Below are 21,988 nucleotides of genomic sequence, written 5' to 3' on the forward strand. Positions count from 1 at the left end.
AAACATATTACATCAAAATAAAACCAAAACATAGACAACAAACAACATCATCAAAATTACATGAAAGAAAATACAATAACAAAATAACATTACAATAAACAAAAAACACAGTCATAGTAAACAATGGGCGAGCCACATGTACAGGATAAAATGTTAAAACTCTAATGAGATAAAAAAAAGGAACAAATTATTTGCAGGGAGCTCATAATCCATGGAACATATACTCGTCTTGAAGGCTCTTCAAAAACAGACACCATTTCAGAAGGAAAATAATAATAAATACACTACAGCTAAAATAATATTTACTTGTTACTGTACTGATAAGCCCTTTAGGTCCTGTATTTATTCAGTCTAACCCAGTTTAAATTTGTGGGAAGAAAAAGAGCTTTCGGGTGGGTTCTTTCTCCCAGCTCCCTCCTGTTTTTCCTCTTTGTGTATATGTGCATGCCTTCCACTATGCCATCCTTTGCTTACATAATTAATTAGATTGTTTTCTCTTCCTTGCACATAATTCCCTCTGTGCGTTGAGCAGCATTTGACATTATGTTATGTTAGCTGCGCTTCCAAAGCTTTTAAAATTGTGATGAAAATAGAAGTGGCTGCAGTGAAGAGTGACAAGAATTATACAGCTTAAAAACAAGTCTTACGTAAGGAGACACATGTTGTGTGATCCTGAGTAAGCACATTTACTCAAGAGTAACTCTCACTGAGGTTATAGGATTTATTCTGTATTCTGTATTTATTCCGGTTTAAAAAGTTTGAGGACCCCTGCCCTAGACTGTAGGATCACCATAAGATGACAGGCAACCTGAAGATACTCACGTTGTTGTTGTTGTCATTATTATATGTATTTATACCTCCCCTTTTCTTTGCCAAAAAGAACTCAAAGCAGCTAAAAATAAAACCCACAACAATGCGAAAATTAAAACATAACACACATAAAACATTAAAATAGGTTCATTCCAAATAAGCATACAGATTTATGTTTTACTAGCCGTCCCCTGCCGCGCGTTGCTGTGACCCATATGGGGGTTCTGTGTGAGAAGTTTGGCCCAATTCTATCGTTGGTGGGGTTCAGAATGCTCTGTAATTGTAGGTCAACTATAAATCCCAGCAACTGCAACTCCCAAATGGCAAGGTCTATTTTCCCCAAACTCCATCTGTGTTCATATTTAGGCATATGGAATACTCATGCCAAGTTTGGTCCAGATCCCTCATTGTTTGAGTCCAAAGTGCTCTCTGGATTTAGGTGAACTACAACTCCAAAACTAAAGGACACTGCCCATCAAACCCTTCCAGTATTTTCTGTTGGTCATGGGAGAACTATGTGCCACGTTTGGTTGAATGCCATAAGTGGTGGAGTTCAGAATGCTCTTTGATTGTAGGTGAACTATAAATCCCAGCAATTACAACTCCAAAATGACAAAATCAGAGTTTTTTTGAGTGGAGGACATAAATTGGGTTGTTAGGTGTATCATGTCCAAATTTGGTGTCAATTCCCCCAGTGGTTTTTGAGTTCTGTGAATATCACAAACGAACATTACATTTTTATTTATATAGATTGATTTTTTTATGGTTTTTATTATATGTTAATGATTTAAATTGTATTTATGGTATTGTGGGCATTGAATTTTGCCTTGAGTCACCTGCGGGCTGAGAAAGGCGGTATACAAATACAGTAAATAAATAATAAATAAATACAGAGGTTTCAATTCGCAGCCTTAATACAAACCAGAAGGAGAGCCAACAACTTGAATTGGAAGCTGCAGATTACATTTTTTTAAAATAAAACATTTTAACAAGTGACAGTCTTTAGCGCCGAGAACAGATGAAGTCCTTCTGTGATAAAGACAAGAATTGCAGGCAAGTGGAAGCTCAAAAAAGTAACAGTGTTGGAGCTTCCCTCTTTTATAACAACCAGTTTGAGACTGAGGAGATATTTTAAAACACTGTGATGGAAGAAAGGAGACCAAAAGGTTGGTTCCACAGCAAATTTGCCCTTGCGCTATGCTACTCTGCTGCTGAGTACGCATGCCCAGTGTGGAACACATCTCACCACACTAAAACAGTGGATGTGGCTCTTAATGAGACATGCCGCATTATCACGGAGTGTCTGTGCCCTACACCACTGGAGAAATTACACTATTTAACCAGTATTGCACCATCTGACATCCGGGAAGTAGCAACCAATAGTGAAAGGACCAAGGCAGTGACATCTCCAGCTCATCCCCTGTTTGGGTATCAGCCAGCACATCAACGAATTAAATCAAGAAATAGTTTTCTAAGATCTACAGAGACACTCGCTGGAACACCTCAGCAAGCGAGAGTCCAAAAGTGGCAGTATCAAACTCAGAACCTCAACCAATGGCTGATACCAAATGAAAGACTCCCCACTGGGCACACAGAAAACTGGGCGACTTGGAAGGTGCTGAACAGACTGCACTCTGGCACCACGAGATGCAGAGCCAACCTCAAGAAATGGGGCCACAAAGTGCAATCCACGACATGCGAGTCTGGAGAAGAGCAAACCACAGACCTTCTGCAATGCAACCTGAGCCCTGCTACATGCACAATGAAGGACCTCCTTGCGGCAACACCAGAAGCACTCCAAATGGCCAGCTGCTGGTCAAAAGACATTTAATCAACTTCCAAGCTTGCAAACTTTGTGTTTTATTTGTTTGTTTGTTTGTTGGAAAATGCAATACAACTGTTTGATTTGCTCCTGACACAATAAATAAATAAGCAGATTTACCCAGTTCTGAGGTCAAACTAAACTCTAGTAAGAGAGGGGCAACTTGGTGGTTAATGAAACATGTATCATAGGGTGCCACTTTTTAAAACCATTGACCCAGTTCAGTGGGTCCAAACACGGATAACAGTCAAGATGTGGTTTTCCAAGAAAGCACTGCAGTTTGTATACCAACTTATGTCGATGCCGTGTCAAGAAAAGTGGCTCTAAAAACAGCAAATATGGAAAGAGAGCTTGAAAGATTTTTTTGCAAGATGAACCTACCTAGATATGCACTTTTTGGCACAGTAGCAGGTTGCAGAAATACTGCAATGTTCCAACAGACCTCACAACCTCTGAGGATGCTTGCCATAGATGCAGGCAAAATGTCAGGAGAGAATGTCTCTAGAACATGGCCATATAGCCCGAAAAAACCTACAACAACCTAGAGATTCCGGCCATGAAAGCCTTTGACAATACAATTCTGCAGCGTCCTGATGGTGCAGCTGTTCATGCCCCAAAAATCTTTCAGACTGTAACTTTGGCATCTGAAGGTGAGAGAGGATTACTGGCAATTGCAGTGTTTGTGCATGAGGAGGGATTTGCCATGCCAAAGCTAACACTGTTACAAGAATTAGTCTTGCATGTGGAAAGACCTTGAATGGGTATTCTTCCACACTCATGTTTAACCTTCTGCGCCCACAGCAACACTACAGTGGTTGCAAAATATTTGGACATCTTTTATACAGTTTGGGTTTGACAACAGATCTAAGCAGGCTTCCTTGAAAGCATACAGCATACTTTTCATCCTTTCACAATAATAATAATAATAATAATAATAATAATAATAATAATAATAATAACAACTTTATTTGTACCCCACCTCCATCTCCCCGAAGGTACTGAGTGTGGCTAACATGTAAGGTACCAGTGTTATTAATGGTCTACAATAGCTGGTTCTTTCAATTGAAAAAAAAGTTTGTCAGTGCTTACTCCTGCCTTTTATCTTATAGGCAATCTATTCTTATTGTCAACTACCTGTACCTGCCACGCGTTGCTGTGGCCAACCTTCCCTCTTTCTCTCCTTCTTTCCCTCCTTCCTTCACTCTTTCCTTCCTTCCTTCCCATCTTTCCTTCTCTTCTTCCTTCCTTCTCTATCTCTTTCCTTCCTTCCCCCGTTTTCTTTCTCTTCTGCTGTCTCTCTTTTCTTCCTTCTCTCTTTCCTTCTTTCCTCCCCTCTCTCTTTCTCTACATCTTCCCCCCTTCTTTCGCTCCCTCTTTCCTTCCTTCTTTCCCTTTTTTATTTCCTTCTCTCCTTCCTTCCTTCTCTAACTTTCCTTCCTTCCCCCTTTTTCTTTCCCTCCCTCTTTCTCCTTTCTTCCTTCTCTACCTCTTTCCTTCATTCTCCCTTCCTTCCTTCCTTCCTGCCTGCCTGCCTGCCTGCCTGCCTGCCTTTCTTTCTTTCTTTCTTTCTTTCTTTCTTTCTTTCTTTCTTTCCTCCCCTTCCCTCCCTCTTTCTTTTCTTTGTTCTGTATTATCATTTAGCTTTTGGAAGCTTTTAAAGTCCCTTCTGCTGTGTTTTTCAATGTTTTTATGAGTGAAGGACATACATTGGGTTGTTAGGTGTATGCTGTCCAAATTTGGTGTCAATTCCCCCAGTGGTTTTTGAGTTCTGTTAATCCCACAAACAAACATTATATTTTTATTTATATACACTAGCCGTCCCCTGCCACACGTTGCTGTGACCCACATGGGGGTTCTGTGTGGGAGGTTTGGCCTAATTGTATCGTTGGTGGGGTTCAGAATGCTCTGTGATTGCAGGTGAACTATAAATCCCAGCAATTACAACTCCCAAATGTCAAGATTCTGTTTTCCCCAAACTCCACCAGTGTTCACATTTGGGCATATTGAGTATTCTTGTAGAGTTTTGGTCCAGATCTATAATTGTTTGAGTCCACAGTGATCTCTGGATGTAGGTGAACTACAAAACCAAAACCAAAGGGCACTGCCCACCAAACCTTTCCAGTATTTTCTGTTGGTCATGGGAGAACTGTGTGCCAAGTTTGGTTCAATTCCATCGTTGGTGGGATTCAAAATTCTCTTTGATTGTAGGTGAACTATAAATCCCAGCAACTACAACTCCTAAATGACAAAATCAATTTTTTTGAGTGAAGCACATACATTGGGTTGGTAGGTGTCTTGTGTCCAAATTTGGAGGCAGTTCGTAGAGTGGTTTTTGAGTTCTGTTAATCCCACAAACGAACATTACATTTTTATTTATATAGATGATTAATACACATCAGCCTTTCTGTAAGTTCTAGGCCCATGATGGCGAACCTATGACACGTGTGCCAGCACTGACACGCGTAGCCATTTTCGATGACACACAGCTGCATGTGGCCGCATACAGAGAAGATGGGGCTGCATCCCAAGAAGGACATTTGATCCTCGGCTCCTACACCAGCATTTTTCTATAATGCTGAGATATATGGCATTATAGAAAAAGCAGGGAAGTTAAATAATTAGTTTTTGGTTTATTAAATACAGTTATATATTACAATAATAATTTTTTGTTATTAAACTATAAACATCATGAAATTATGTTTTTTTCTCTCGAAGTGACACCCCACTTAAGTTATGCTCGGTTTTTTGGCGAGTATTGACACACCAAGCTCAAAAGATTGCCCATCATTGTTCTAGGCCTTGATACTAATAACACTTCACAAACTGCTTTTTAAAGTTTACATCTAAGGTGTTTTTGGTGTGAGTATAACAACCATATTTTTTTGCAAAGACAACTAGAATAGATAAAGACCACCAGCAGAGAATTTTCTGTGGCTGTAATGCATACTTGGTAAGTAACTTGGGTTTGAATTGATCCTCAGTAGTGTCATATCATAGAATCATAGAGTTGGGAGAGACCTTATGGGCCATCCAGTCCAACTCCCTGCCAAGAAGCAGGAATATTGCATTCAAAGCACCCCTGAGAGATGGCCATCCAGCCTCTGTTTAAAAGCTTCCAAAGAAGGAGCCTCCACCACACTCCAGGGCAGAGAGTTCCACTGCTGAACGGCTCTCACAGTCAGGAAGTTCTTCCTAATGTTCAGATGGAATCTGTATTCTGGAATCGATATAATTTTGTTGTTGTTTTGGTTTAGTGTTTGTTTAGTTTACCAAAGAGTGGCTGTTTCTACTTTCCTCTGGTTGGTGGTATTAAGAGCTGAGTTGAATTGAAATTTGAGGCAGAGAACCTGGCTGCTTCTTGGGTGCCCAATTTCTTTGCTGGACATAGAGCCTTAGTATAGTCCATGAAACCCCCAATACATGGAGCCCCCGGTGGCGCAGTGGGTTAAACCCCTGTGCCGGCAGGACGGAAGACCGACAGGTCGCAGGTTTGAATCTGGGGAGAGGCAGATGAGCTCCCTCTGTCAACTCCAGCTCCTCATGCGGGAACATGAGAGAAGCCTCCCAAGGTTTCTCAAGTCGCAGTTTTTCAAGTCGCTCCTGACACGACAAAAAAAACAACACCCCAATACATTTCTTCTCACTAGTAGAGTCAGGCTACACATAATGAATTTTCCAGAATGGGAAACCTTGAATAAAAAGATAGGACTTAGCAACAGTACCTTTATTTTCTTGAGATAACGTAGATAAAGTGGTCCCCTCCCACATTCCCAAAAGAGATGCTGAGTCCTGAGTTAGCAGAGTACTGACATAAAGCTGAATCCGCAGTGCATTAGGTGGATTTAGATATGGAGCTCAAGGGAGCTGCCTCTCACCCACCAAATTCACAGAAATTTTGAATATTTTGAAGGAAACCCAGATGAGCTTTTTAGCAGTGGGATCTGCTAAATCTGTTTTTTTTAAGTGTTTGAACATTGGGGCCAGAATACTTGGAAAATAATTCAAGTGCTGGCTGAGTCATAACCATGGTATATATCAGAGTATTCATAAGAGATTCAACCAAGGATGGCTGGTAAATCTGCTGTTGAGGGGGTGGAACATCTACTCTTGACTTCGGCAATAGTCTTAAGTCGTGTGGGAGTTCTCTTGTGGAGATGGAAACAATATTCAAAAGTATTTTAAATGAGGTCAAACTCCATATTTCTCAAGTATCAGGGAGCCCTGACCAAGGACATCTTGACTAGAATTTTAGATTTGATTCTGCGCAAAATGTTCACACACCTCTTTTAAGTGTGTACAGAAAGCACCACTTTATGCAGGGAAATGTTATTTTCTGCGTAAATTAAGTCACGAACTGCAAATGGTCTTTGAAAATGATGCAGTTTTGGAACACTTCTTTTGCTGTTGAAAGAAAATTTCTAAAATTAGTCATTGCTTCCTTTGAGATCAAAATTTGTGAATAATGACATCCCTCCACTCCTGGGTGTTGGACCTGTCTTTTCAGTACCAACAGAGCTATCATATAGCTTGGGATAGCTGCACTAAAATCCAAGAGTAAATTCATTGCCCTGCAGGGATGGATCCCTTGGGTTTAACACCTTATAATTTTGAAAACCCTACTTTGTGTTGAACTTGGGTTTGACACAACCCTGCCAGTTTGAGTTTCCTTTGTGGAGAGAAAAGGTGGGGTATAAATCATCATCATCATCACAACAACAGCAGCAGCAACAACTTGCCATTGAGAAGTTAAAATGGTTATGTAAATCAGTAGGCTTGTTTGATACAAAAAATGGTTCAAAACTCATGCTGATTCGGTTCTAAAGTCAATTCTGATTTTCACAGAAAAAAATGTTCAAAACTTTGCAAAACTTCTGAGAATTTTGAATCCTTCGTTAATGGTTTCAAAGTGTTATTTCCTGTTTCATTGGGTGATCTTTACTTTGAAAGTAGTTATTTTACTCCAGAAAAGGGGGGGGGGGGCAAAGGGAAGAAATCCATCCACCCTGGTTAAAAATGCTTCTCTCACTTAAGACGGAAGCGGGAGGGAAAGGAAAGGAAGGGAATCCATCCACACTGGATTAAACTGACGCAGATCCATCCACACTGGTTAAACTGCTTCTCTCGCTTAAGACTGATGCAGGAGGGAAAGGAAAGGAAGGGAATCCATCCACACTGGTTTAAACTGATGCAGATCCATCCACACTGGTTAAACTGCTTCTCTCGCTTAAGACTGATGCAGGAGGAAAGGGGAAGGAAGGGAATCCATCCACACTGGTTTAAACTGATGCAGATCCATCCACACTGGTTAAACTGCTTCTCTTGCTTAAGACTGACGAGGGAGGGAAAGGAAAGGAAGGGAATCCATCCACACTGGTTTAGAACGCTTCTCTGGCTTGAACTGAGGCCAGGGAACAGAAGCGGGGGGAAAGCTGAATCATTTCCGACTCACTTAAGAGAAATGGCGGAAAAAGCTTCGGAAGGGCAAAAGGACTTCCGGTTTCCTTAAAAACTTAGAAATCGCTTCAAAAAGGAAATATTTCTGAATTTATTCTGAATTACGAAGGTTCTGACTGAACCTAACCATGTCTATAAATCAGGTATGCAGAGTGCACTTGAGATGCAGTAGAGCCTGTTTGCTGTTCCTGTCTTGCTTTTAGAACTTAAAAGTTTCAGTTGCAGGTGTAGAGTTCAAGAACCCAATAAATACAGTTAGGCATATGTATTGATAGTAAAGTGAGAGTGACATGTCCTTGATTGTCTCCAGAAGCAGAATTAATAGCAAGCCCTGCAGGGGTGAGAGGCATTTTTCTGCTATGGTGTCCACCAGTGGCCTGGGGATGGAGATAATAGCAGAATCAATGGCCTGATCAATAGTTTAACAGGGAATCACTTCTGGGCTATGATAACAGCAGCCCCACTGGAAGGCATCAGGAAATGGATGCCAGGCAGAGAGGCTTTATGGCAAACAGAACAGATGTCCTAAGAAGGAAATGGGTGGCGGCCGTGTAGATGGGAACCGTAGAGCTAGAAAAGCGGTGCTATTCTGCCCACGGTGTTTCCTTGGGCATGTCTGCCACCCCAGTAGATACATAAGCTCACACACTCTAGATAGCAAACTATTTTAAATTAATCTGTAACAGGACCGTACCCAGGGGGGGGGGGGAGGTTGAGGGGCTTCACTCCCCCCCCCCTGAAATTCTCAGGGCGTTTGCAAGAAGGCCTTACTGGTATATTATTTAAAGTGTTATGTGCTGGTGCGGCTATACCAGGAGCTCCAACTTTATTTGCTTTGTATTAAATGTTTTGCAGTCCAAGATTTCAGGGATTCTTCAGATAGGTGGCTTCCTTTGGTTGCAGTCGTAGGGCAAATCACCTGTCCATCATTGTTAAATTTTGGTTCCGCCCCTTGTTCAGGGCAATTGGGAAGGGAAGGGAGCCATTTTTAGTTAGTCTCAGTAAGGAAAGATAATTTAGAGGACGTGTACAAGCTTCTCCTGTACAAAAGCTTCAACCTTTAAGACTTTCCAGGGGAGAGCAGTCTTAAGAGCATCCAAAGATTTCCAAAGATTTCCAGGGAAGCAGCCCTAAAGCTTTGAAGAATTTCGGAGGGTAAACAGTTTGGAAGACCAAAGAACTCCCACTGGTGAATCCACTGGCCTAACTGGTAGGTCCACTCGGTGCTCGAGACTCAGTTCGACCCGGTAGCAGAGCCCACATTGGTAAGGCTTAGATTACAGTCAGCCTGGGAGAAGTTAAAAAGGGATTTTCCTGAAAGTAAAGAAACAGTTATTGAAGACAATTGCCTGTCCCTCGTGGACATGATTAGGAAGCCACTAGTTGCATAAAAGCCTGGAAGCATTTGTTTAACTTTATTGAAGACAAAAGAAGTTTCTGTTTGATTGTTCATTAATAAAGAACTTTGTTATACTTCACAAGCCATCTAAAGACCATTTGTGGTGGAAAATCCTTGAGAACTTCTCTTCAGGGGGTCCTGGCTTCTCGCTGGGCTCAAGTTGCACGTCCTATTTTAAAAGCAATTCATTACAGGCCCAGCGCATGACAGAACATGTTATGTTTATTCATATCATGATCTGATCACCATGTTCAATATATCCCATATGCATGGAGGTACTGGGATAATGATACAAAAGGTTTGCTAGGGTAGATCCTGAGCCTCCCCCCCCCCCCCCGAAACAAACTCAGCCCTCCGAATCAAACTCAGCCCCCTGAATCAAACTTAGACCCCTGAATCAAACTCAGCTCCCCCCGAATCAAACTCAGCCCCCCGAATCAAACTCAGCCCCCCCAAATCAAACTAACACCCCCCCCCCGAATCAAAATCCTGACTATGGGCCTGATCTGTAATTACATAACTCCATTAATTGCGTATGAAATTCTAGTGGTATACCATTTGAAGTTGTTGTTGTGTATGATGTGGGAGTTAAAAGAGTGGGACTGAATCGATAGTGGGAACTGCAGTTAGGTATGGGCAGCTGAACTTGTAGTTGCGTGGAAGTTCATAGAACGTGGTAGAGGTGAAGATGTAGTACAATTTTCTTCTACCCGCATCAATGATATATTATTATGAAGTTTGGCAATTCCAGTTCATTATGCGAATTATTCTGTACAGTAACTGTATGTGGGTATGTGGGGAGGGGGGCTTTTCTGGATACGTTTCATTTGTGGAAGACCCTCCTCTAAATCCATAAGCCCGTGGGAATCCTGGACATGCTGAAAGGCCTTCTTTTGTTCTCATCGCTTCCCATATCTCAAGCGACGCTGCTGTGCTGAAAATGGCTTCCAGAACTGAGCACTGATATGAGTCAGTGCTTCAAATCCCTGTGAGGTTAGAGTGAGATTGACAGAGCCAGTTGTGTGTAAAGAAACAAACCTGGGGCTGAAAGATGGAGTTGTGGATGTGGAAAACACATTTTGCATGGCTGTTCCTCCTTCATTCTACGAATCCCTGTCCCTGCAAGATACACCAAGGCCCCATATTCTGTGCTCATTTCAAACTGCTTTTTTGCTTGTTTACAATGTGTTTTGATTACTCAGTGTTATTTGGGGTTTTGCGTTTTACACAGGATATGGTGTGATATGTGTGGGAATTTGTGGGCTTTCAGATGATATTGATTGGGCTGAAATTCACATGACCTTTCAGTGTGCCAACTATATCTGGTAGAGGTTGCAGCCCCACAGTATTGGGAGAGCAAGTGCCACAATTGAGGAGCCCTGTGGCCCATATAAGTTGGACTTACATAATGTCTAGCTATGCACTTCGTTGAATTTGTTTCATGTGTGAGGGTCACTTTCATGTATCAGAAAATGGAGCCCCTGGTGGCGTAATGTGCCAGCAGGACTGAAGACCAACAAGTTGGAGGTTTCAATCCAGGGAGAGCATGGATGAGCTCCCTCTGTCAGCTCCAGCTCCCCATGCGGGTACATGAGAGAAGCCTTCCACAAGGATGGTAAAACATCAAAACATCTGGGCGTCCCATGGGCAATGTCCTTGCAGACGGCCAATTCTCTCATACCAGAAGCGACTTGCAGTTTCTCAAGTTGCTCCTGACATGAAAAAAAATATCAGAAAAGAAAAATAGTTGTTTGGTCCATGGTGAAACCTAAAAATAAGAATGGGCATTAATATTTGTTTCAGAATACTTATAATGCAGACCAGTTTTGGGCTTAGACATGTGACATTTTAATCACATGGATGGTGTGCCTTCAATGAATGAACAATAATCCCTCACCTTGACCAAACCCGGCATAAAATGCCCTCGGATGCACTTTATCTCACCCTCTAGTGCAGGGTTCCTCAAACTTTTTAAGCCGAGGGCCAGGTCACAGTCCCTCAAACTGTTGGAGGGCCGGATTATAATTTGAAAAAGACATGAATGAATTCTTATGCACATTGCACATATCTTATTTGTAGTACAAAAAAAACCCGACTTAAAAACAATACAATAATTAAAATGAAGAACAATTTTAACAAATATAAACTTATTAGTATTTTAATGGGAAGTGTGGGCCTACTTTTGGCTGATGAATAGGATTGTTGTTCTTATTGTGTGTGCTGGTACGGCTGTACCAGGAGCTCCAAATTTATTTGCTTTGTATTAAATGTTTTCTTGCAGTCCAAGGTTTCAGGACTCTGCAGATAGGTGGCTTGCTTTGGTTGCAGGTGTAGGGCAAGTCACCTGTCCATCATCGTTAAGTTTTGGTTCTGCCCCTTGCTCAAGGCAATTGGGAAGGGAAGGGAGCCATTTTTAGTTAGTCTCCGCAAGGAAAACTAATGTACAGGATGTGTGCAAGCTTCCCCTGTACAAAAGCTTCAACCCTTAAGACTTTCTGGGGGGAAACAGTCTTAAGAGTCTCCAAAGATTTCCAGGAAAACAGCCCTAAAGACCAAGAACTCCAGCTGGAGAATATCTAAGTCTTTACTGGTAGGTCCACTCGGTGCTTCGAGACGCAGTTCGACCCGGTAGCGGAGCCCACATCAGTAAGGGTTAGATTACAGTCAGCCTGGGAGAAGTTAAAAGGGGGATTTTCGTTTAAAGTAAAGTTATTGAAGACAGTTGCCTGCCCTTCGTGGGCAAGATTAGGAAGTCTCCAGTTGCATAAAGCCTGGAAGCATTTGTTTAGCTTTATTGAAGACAAGGGAAGTTTCTGTTTGATTGTTCATTAATAAAAGACTTTGTGATACTTCACAAGCCATCTAAAGACCATTTGTGGTGGAAAACCTCTGAGAACTTTTCCTTGGACCCCCTGGCTTCCTCCTGGGCAAAGGTTGCACATCCTGTTCTAAAGGAAATTCTTTACAGGCCCAGCGCACAACAGAACATTGTGCGCTTTCAAGTCATTTCAGACATAGGTTGACCTTGAGTGAGGGTTGGGTAGGTGACCTTGGAGGGCCATATCCGGCCCCCGGGCCTTAGTTTGAGAACCACTGCTCTAGTGCAATTAAACCCCATTGTTTCATCCCACCTGAACCTCCTTCTAGATGCATACACTACTTATCTCACCTAGAGTTTTTAAACATTTTAATCTTTGCAACCAGCCCTGCCCATCGTGTTTGACTATTGTGTTTTTATTTTGTATTGCGTGCTTATCTTATATCACTTTTTATTTTATTTTTTATCTTTATTATATTTTATTGATGTATTGTTTTATGTTGTATATTTGTTTTGATGTATGGTATGGCGACATCGAGAATCCAGATTATTATTATCATCATCATCATCATCATCATCATCATTATTATAATCTCTGCAGAGCAACCCTGACAACAGATGTCCCTTAGTATCTGTGAAGTATTGATAAGATAGAGAATTGTTGTTTATTCTTTGGCAAGTGCTGATAGATCAGGGTGTGCTGCTGTTGCTACTCTAGGATGTGTTGTTTGTGACACTGATAGGCTCAGAGTATAGCAACTGTATATATCAATGTGGACAACAGTGCACATGGCAGGGGACATTTCCCCCTCAGTCTGGTGGTCTGCACCTTTCCCCTCCTCCTCCTCCTTATCTTCCTCTCCTTCTCCTTCTCCTCCTCCTCCTCTCCTTCTCCGTCTCCTTCCCTTTCCTCTTCCCCTTTCTTCTCCTCCTCCTTTGTCTGGAAGTATGGGGAGATCCACTCCTTTTCGTCACTGCAGGGGAAAGTCTTGAGGCAGGGGAGGGGCGGATTCTACCAGACTTCCCGCACCTCGAGGAGGCGAGGGGGGGGAGGGACCATTGTTCATGTGTGGGTTTCCCCCTTCCCATCTGGTGGCTTCTCCCTCCTTTGTATATCCTCCCCAACTCTCTCTAATTCCCCTTCCCCAGCCCTCCCCCCCCCCCACTCAGTGAGATTTTACTTCTACATTTAAGTGAGAACAGAAAACACAATACTGGACGGGGGGGATCCCCAAAACTAGATTAAATGTGGGGATTCTTAACAAATATGAGAGAACTTGTCACTAGTGCAGACCCCTGCAGTAGACCTTAAAATTCATAACAGATGGACCCAGAGGTGGCCCTAGGTAATTTTCAACAGTATTTTGCCCCCCCTTAACCAATCACTGATATATATATTCTGTTTGTCGTGGGAGTTTTGTGTGCCATATGTGGTCCAATTCCATCATTGGTGGAGTTCAGAATGTTCTTTGATTGTAAGTGAACTATACATCCCAGTAACTACAACTCGCATATGTCAAGGTCTATTTTCCCCCAAGAGCACCCCTGGGCAAAATCAACTCTACTGCAAATGCTTACTTTGCGTAATGGTTGAGCCGCCCCTGGATGGACCAGTCTCACTTTGTCCTTCAAGAATATCATGCAACCATCACTCAGGTAACAAGTACTAGGTCTGGGCCTGAGCCGAACTTGTGGTAACCGAACCTGATACCACTTTACATTGGTTCCTTAGAGGAAATTCTAATCCAACTAATTTTCTGTGGTTGATCCCACTTTCTTTTCAAGCTTGTTTGGGTTTTGACCATCCTCAACCCCCAATAGAAATAAAAACATGGCTGGACTGGAAATAAGTTAACAACGGTGGGATCTTGAACATAGTGTTATAAAAAATACTTACCGTATATACTCGGGTATAAGCCGATCTGAATATAAGCCGAGGCATCTAATTTTGCTACAAAAAACTGGGAAAATGTATTGACTCGAATATAAGCCAAGGGTGGGAAATGCAGCAGCTACTGGTAATTTTCAAAATAAAAATAGATACCAATAAAGTTACGTTAATTGAGGCGTCAGTAGGTTGAATGTTTTTGAATCTATATAAATAAAAATGTAATGTTAGTTCGTGCTACCATCAGAACTCAAAAACCACTGCGGGAATTGACACCAAATTTGGACACAAGGCACCTAACAGTCCAATTTATGTCCTCCACTCAAAAAAAAAAATGATTTTGTCATTTGGGAATTGTTGCTGCTGCGATTTATAGTTCACCTATAATCAAAGAGCATTCTGAACTCCACCAATGATGGAATTGAACCAAACTTGGCACACAGGACTCCTCTGACAAACAGAAAACACTAGAAGGGTTTGGTGGGCACTGACCTTGAGTTTTGGAGCTGTAGTTCACCTACATCTAGAGAGCACAGTGGACTCAAACAATGATGGATCTCGACCAAACTTGGCACAAATACTCCATATGCCCAAATATAAACAAAGATGTAGTTTGCGGTAGAGAGACCTTGACATTTGGGAGTTGTAGTTGCTGGGATTTCTAGTTCACCTACAATCAAGGAGCATTCTGAACCCCACCAACGACAGAATTGTGGCAAACTTCCCACACAGAACTCCCATGACCATCAGAAAATACTGTATTTTCTGGTGGTCTTTGGCGATCCTTCTGACATCCCCTGCAAACCCCCCCCCCCCCCCCCCGGGATCTTGACTTCCTAGGTTGAGAAATGCTGCCTTAAGGCCATCCAGTCCAACTCCCTTCACCAGGGCAAGAAAACATAATCAAATCCCTCCTCACAAAGGGCCATCCAGCCATTCACATACATATATGTATATGACAGATTCAGTGTCAAAGATTTGAAAGGGACCCCTAAAGAAGGACAATGATATGTTGCATATTCCAGAGTAGGCAAACCAAACAATTTCCACATCAACACTGGCAAAGAAACAGCAAGAAATACTGTTTACCCACAAGCATAAAGACATTAGATGTATTAGAAACCAACACTTTCTCATTACTTTATTTTCCAGATCACCAGACTGGGCCACAGCAACGTGTGGCAGGGGACAGCTAGTAGTGTTATAAAAATACTTAAATCTGAATAATTAGTAAGTAACAGCTTCTCTCATATGCAAGGCTCTATGTGAAGGCAGATTAGTTAAGGATATTCATACAAAGACTTTCCTGATGCCTTCCAGTGTTATCATAGCCCAGAAGTGATTCCCTGTTAAACTATTGATCAGACCATTGATCCTGCCATTATCTCCATCCCTTCTGGTCAAGTCAAGTCAGGGATCCTCGTGTTAGTCTGACTGAACATCCTTGAAGTTCTCATTTTGGATGCATAAATGCTTGCACTTGGTACAGACTCCTGGGCTTGGCTACTCCTTAGTTCGTCATAGTAACCCCCTTCTCTACTCTCTCTTGTTTTCAGCAGATAATCAGCACAATGGAGACCCAAGTGTCCAATGGCCCCACAAGCAACAGTTCCCTCCCCAATGGGCCACTGATCAGTGCCAACGGTGCCACTGATGACTCCAAAACTAACCTCATAGTCAACTACCTGCCCCAGAACATGACACAGGAGGAGTTCAAGAGCCTGTTTGGAAGCATTGGAGAAATTGAATCCTGCAAATTGGTCCGAGACAAAATCACAGGTAAGACTATGGGAAGGGGGAGTGGTGGGATGAGACAGAGAGATTCTGGAGTACTTAGATATCACAACACATCATGGTATAGTGAAATTTTGGGTACACTTTTTAGAGCTTCACATCCATCATGGCAAACTGTATTATTGAGCAACAAAATGGCAAATTGGATTCAGTTTAAAGCCCCATCTACAGTGCCATATAGTGCAGTTTGAACTGGATTATATACATCTACACTGCCATACACCGCTCCAACAGGAAGGTAATGGCACTCCATGCAGTCATGCTGGTCACATGACCTCAGAGGTGTCTACAGACAACAGACTTAGAAATGGAGATGAGCACCAACCCCCAGAGTCAGACATGACTGGACTTAATTCCAGGGGGAAACTTTTACCTTTACCTAGCATTGGGTTTCAGACCTTCTTTGTGGAACGTTTATTGACCACTGAGGGAAGGAAGACTAAACGTGCCTTTGCTTGGGTCTAGCAGGGCAGTTTTTATGCTTGGATTCCTGATAAAGGAAGTTTAGTGTGGCATCTGAATTGAAACTTGGTATGAGTTAGAGATCCGCAACAAAGATCTGGATAGTTAAAGCAATGGTATTCCCTAGGGAAGGCTGAGCGAAGGAAGATCGATGCTTTTGAACTGTGGTGCTGGAGGAAAGTCCTGAGAGTGCCTTGGACTGCCAGAAGATCCAACCAGTCCATACTTCAGGAAATAAAGCCCGGCTGCTCATTGGAGGGAAGGATACTAGAGGCAAAGATGAAGTATTTTGGCCACATCATGAGAAGAAAGGAAAGCTTAGAGAAAACAATTATGCTGGGGAAAATAGAAGGAAAAAGGAAAAGGGTCCGACCAAGGGCAAGATGGATGGATGGGATCCTAGAAGTGACTGGATTGACCTTGAAGGAGCTGGGGGTTGTGACGGCCGACAGGGAGCTCTGGCATGGGCTGGTCCATAAGGTCACAAAGAGTCGGGAAATGACTGACTGAATGAACAACAACATGAGTTAGAGATGGGGATGTGGTGGTGCAGCAGATTAAACTTCTGAGCCCCAGAACTTGCTGGTGGAAAGGTCAGCAGTTCAAATCCACATAGTGGGGTGAGCTCCCATTCTTAGCCCCAGCTTCTGCCATATAATTCAGTTCAATGCAGTTAATCTGCATTCTGAAACTGCATTATATGGCAGTGTATATGTCCGGTGACGCAGTGGGTTAAAGCGCTGAGCTGCTGAGCTTGTTGACTGAAAGGTCGCATGTTCAATACGGAGCAGCGTGAGCTTCTGCTGTCAGCCCCAGCTTCTGCCAACATAGCAGTTCGAAAACATGCAAATGTGAGTAGATCGATAGGTACCGCTCTGGTGGGAAGGTAATGGCGTTCCATGCAGTCATGGTGGCCACATGACCTTGGAGATGTCTACGGACAACGCTGGCTCTTCGGCTTAGAAATGGAGATGAGCACCATACCCTAGAACAGGGGTCCTCAAACTTTTTCAACAGATGGCCAGGTCACAGTCCCTCAATCTATTGGAGGGCCGGATTATAATTTGAAAAAAATATGAATGAATTCCTATGCACACTGCATATATCATATTTGTCGTGAAAAAGACACATACAAACAACGCAATAATTAAAATGAAGAACAATTTTAGCAAATATAAACTTATTATTATTTCAATGGGAAGTGTAGGCCTACTTTTGGCTGATAAGATAGGATTGTTGCTGTTGTATTCTTTCAAGTTATTTCAGACTTAGGGTGACCCTGAGCGAGGGCCGGGTAAATGACCTTGGAGGGCCGCATCCGGCCCCCGGGCCTTAGTTTGAGGACCCCTGCCCTAGAACCAGACTCGACTATACTTAATGTCAAGGGGAAACATTTACATTTACCTTTATGAGTAGAGACATTAAGGAGCTCTCGTAGAGTGACTCTCTAGACTAGATTTGATGCCTTACAAGTGTAATTACCTCACATGTATAATCCAGAATTTACTTTGCTAAACATAATATTCAGTAATTTATTGTAATGTGCTGTGAGAGCCAACTTTTCACTGATAAAGAATTGGCTTGGCAACTACAATAAAATGTGTGTGGATCATAAACATAGGCTTTCAAGATACATAGAATAAATTATTGCTGGAATTCAATAAACAGGACATTAGATGTGGTAGATAACTAGTATTTATCAATAAGATCTAACCTCTCAATATACTCATGTAGCAAAAAAAGAGAAAAGAAACACAACAATCTCTTTGAAAACATTATTCCATTGATGTATGACTTTACAAATAATACAGTAGTCCATGAATTTCCACACACTGTCTTCATTTCTGTGCCGAGTTTTGTATATATGATGGAGACAGGGCCGTAGCCAGAAAAAAATTTCGGGACGGGTTGAAATTTTCGGGGGGGGGGGGGGTTGAATATTTTGCAGGAGGGGGTTGAAACCTGCCTCCTAGCTTACGCTGAAGCCAAGAGCACAGCAGGGGGCAGAGCAACCTTCAATAGCCCGCAGCTCCGCCCTTGTCAACCACCTCCACCAAGTCTGGCCTCCTTAATGAGAGCATTCAACATCCCCCCCCCCCCAAACTTGGTTGCTTCACTACTGTTTTGTTGCGTGCTGGGCCTGTATATAATTGTCTTTAGAACAGGATGTGCAACCTTTGCCCAGCGGGAAGCCAGGGGGCCTAAAGAGAAGTTCTCAGAGGTTTCCACCACAAACAGTCTTTAGATGGCTTGAGAAGTACAACAAAGTCTTTTATTGAGGAACAAACAGAAACTTCTCTTGTCTTCAGTAAAGTTAAGCAAATGATTCCAAGCTTTTAGGCAACTGGTGAATTCCTAATCTTGCCCACGAAGGACAGGCAACTGTCTTCAATAACTTCTTCTTTAAAGGAAAATCCCCTTTTTAACTTCTCCCAGGCTGACTGTAATCTAACCCTTACTGATGTGGGCTCCGCTACCGGGTCAAACTGCGTCTCGAACGCTGAGTGGACCTACCAGCAAGGCAGTAGATGTTCTCCAGCTGGAGTTCTTTGGTCTTTAGGGCTGTTTTCCTGGAAATTCTTTGGAGACTCTTAAGACCTTTCTCCCTCGGAAGGTCTTAAGGGTTGAAGCCTTTATACAGGGGAAGCTTGCACACATCCTATACATAAGCTTACCTTGCTGAGACTAACTAAAACTGGCTCCCTTCCCTTCCCAATTGCCCTGAGCAAGGGGCGGGACCAAAACTTAACAATGATGGACAGGTGACTTGCCCTATGACTGCAGCCAAAGAAGCCACCTATCTGCAGAGTCCCTGAAACCTAGGACTGCAAGCAAACATTTAATACAAAGCAAATAAAGTTGGAGCTCCTGGTACAGCTGCACCAGAACAACTACATCGGCTATTGCTGCAAGTAATGACAGTGTGATTAAATTGCTAATATTTGCTTGAGATAGTGCTTGCAGTTCTGAAGGGACCCTTGATTTTTTGCATCTCATAGACTTAGTATGGGGATTTGGTTAACCAGTTAAAATTCATGAGTAAACCAGGTTTTTAAAAAAAATCTGAAACATTTCAGGGGAGGGGGGGGTTGAACCCCCCCTCCCCCCCCCCCCCCCGCCCCCGCCACTCGCTACAGGCCTGGATGGAGATTTGGATAAATAAATCAGTATCATGGCTTCAGACCACCCAACCGTCTGGCGTGGTTATTTAATAAATATTTATTATTTATTTCGAACACTGACATAGTGAATTTCATAGAGCATTCATTGGGCAACTCCAGGATGCTTTACTGTTCAAGGGTTTCTGCTCTCGTACGGATTCCTCAAGAACAAATTAAATTAAAGAGGTGTTGATATTCCTTGCTCACCCATCAGTGATCTAATTTTCACAGCAAAAGGTATTACTCTGTCAGGGATTTATGCCTGGCTCACAGGGATTTATCAAATGCCTGCCTGTGATTGTCATAGTCAAGCTGGAATGTGAATCTAAGCTTCCTATATTCAACCCAATTTCTTGATGAAAATTGACTCCCTCCATGAGCTGCTATTATTCAGGGCTCTTTGTTTTTTCGTTCCATGGCTAATACCAGCTCCAGGGTGTGTGTGTGTCCATGTATCAGTTTGGAAAGGATAACAAGTCTCCCACCACAACGAGGGTCTAAAGTGCCCCATGACTCCTTTGAGCCTGATCAGTCAATCAACATTAGGAAGCGCATTTAAACATGTCTGATGTTATAGCTTATTTGGCCTTAAAGCAAATAGAACACAATATGCTTACTGCAAATATCATTAGCATTTCTTCATGTATCTATATAAATAAAAATGTAATGTTTGTTTGTGGGATTAACATAACTCAAAAACCACTGGACAAATTGACACCAAATTAGGACAGAATACGCCTAGCAACCCAATGAGTGACTATCACTCAAAAAATTGATTTTGTCATTTGGGAGTTGTAGTTGCTGGGATGTATAGTTCACTTGCAATCAAAGAGCATTCTAAACTCCACCAACTATGGAATTGAACCAAACTTGGCACACAGGACTCCCATGATCAACAGGGTTTGGTGGCATTGAACTTGAGTTTTGGAGTTGTAGTTCACCTACATCCAGAGAGCGCTGTGGACTCAATCAATGATGGATCTGGACCAAACTTGGTATGAATACTCCGTATGTCCAAATATGAACACAGATGGAGTTTGGCAGGACATAGACCTTGACATTTGGGAGTTGCAGTTACTGGGATTTATGGTTTACCTACAATCAAAGAGCATGCTGAACCCCACAAATGACAGAATTGGGGCAAACTTGCCACACAGAACCCCAATGACCAATAGAAAATACTTAAGGCCATCCAGTCCAACTCTCTTCACCAGGGCAAGAAAATGTAATCAAAGCCCTCCTGACAAAGAGCCATCCAGCCATAGATATTTGAGAAACTGCAAGTCGCATCTGGTGTGAGAGAATTGGCCTTCTGCAAGGACATTGCCCAGGGGACGCCTGGATGATTTGATGTTTTTATCATCCTTGTGGGAGGCTTCTCTCATGTCCCCGCATGAGGAGCTGGAGCTGATAGAGGGAGCTCATCCACCTCTCCCCGGATTCGAACCTGCGACCTGTCGGTCTTCAGTCCTGCCGGCACAGGGGTTTAACCCACTGCGCCACCGGGGGATATATATGATTCACACACACACACACACACACAGATATAATATCCTAGATTTGAAAGGGACCCCTAAAGAAGGACAATTATATGTTGCATGTTCCAGAGTAGACAATCTCCACATAAACACTGACAAAGAAACTACAAGAAATACTGTTTATCCACAAGCATAAAGAAATTACATATATTAGAAATCAACCCTTTCACGTTACTTTATTTTCTAGATCACCAGACTGGGCCACAGCAATGTGTGGCAGGGGACGGCTAGTTGATATATATATTTCATTCCAGACTTCTAAAAATTATTTTCCCAAACTGTATGAAATATCAGAGCTGCTTTGAGTCTCCCCTAGGTTGAGAACCGCTGCCCTAAACACTTGCAGCACATAATTGGCAAGATATGTTTCTTTTTAAGTTTTCTGCAAAAACAAAGTCTGCCAGTTTTCACATGGGCAGACTTTATCAAAGACCACACCTGCTCAGTAACCTCCATCAAAGACAAAGTGAATGAGTTGAGGCGGGGTAAAGGAGAGAGGATGTAGGAAGCGACACTGTGTAGAAATGTCATTTATTATGACATTTATGATTGTGCCCGATAGCACGTAGTGTCTGCTGTTGATTAAATACTACTATAGACAGGGCTGCATTTAAAAACTTGCACTTTAAGATCTAGCCCATTGGTGTGGCTGGAACACCACCACCATCTGTATTGCTGCTATCCATGTGGTTCCCCATCCCCATTTATGTACTGTCCCTGTTACTTCTGTGTAGCGGAGGGGGCAAAAAAGGAGGTGGGTTGGAGCCTGCGAACGAAAATGGGATAGGGAGGGAGGGGGAGGGGGAGAGAGGATGTTGGCAAGAACCAAAAAATCTAACAAC

At 42.5% G+C, this 21,988-nt stretch overlaps 1 protein-coding gene across 12 annotated transcripts in view; it reads left to right on the forward strand.

The window, feature by feature from the left end:
- Positions 1–21,988, forward strand: part of ELAVL3 (ELAV like RNA binding protein 3) — a 148,731-nt gene that overhangs the window by 84,497 nt on the left and 42,246 nt on the right. For 11 of the 12 annotated variants that reach the window (XM_067464024.1, XM_067464028.1, XM_067464027.1 and 8 more), the window contains one exon: positions 15,748–15,970. In XM_067464024.1, the coding sequence (XP_067320125.1) occupies positions 15,748–15,970 (223 nt within the window). The remainder of the gene's footprint in view (positions 1–15,747; positions 15,971–21,988) is intronic. The other variant, XM_067464035.1, reaches the window with a different exon arrangement.

The sequence above is a fragment of the Anolis sagrei genome, chromosome 2 (genome assembly GCF_037176765.1).
Source record: "Anolis sagrei isolate rAnoSag1 chromosome 2, rAnoSag1.mat, whole genome shotgun sequence".
Classification (NCBI taxonomy): domain Eukaryota; kingdom Metazoa; phylum Chordata; class Lepidosauria; order Squamata; family Dactyloidae; genus Anolis; species Anolis sagrei.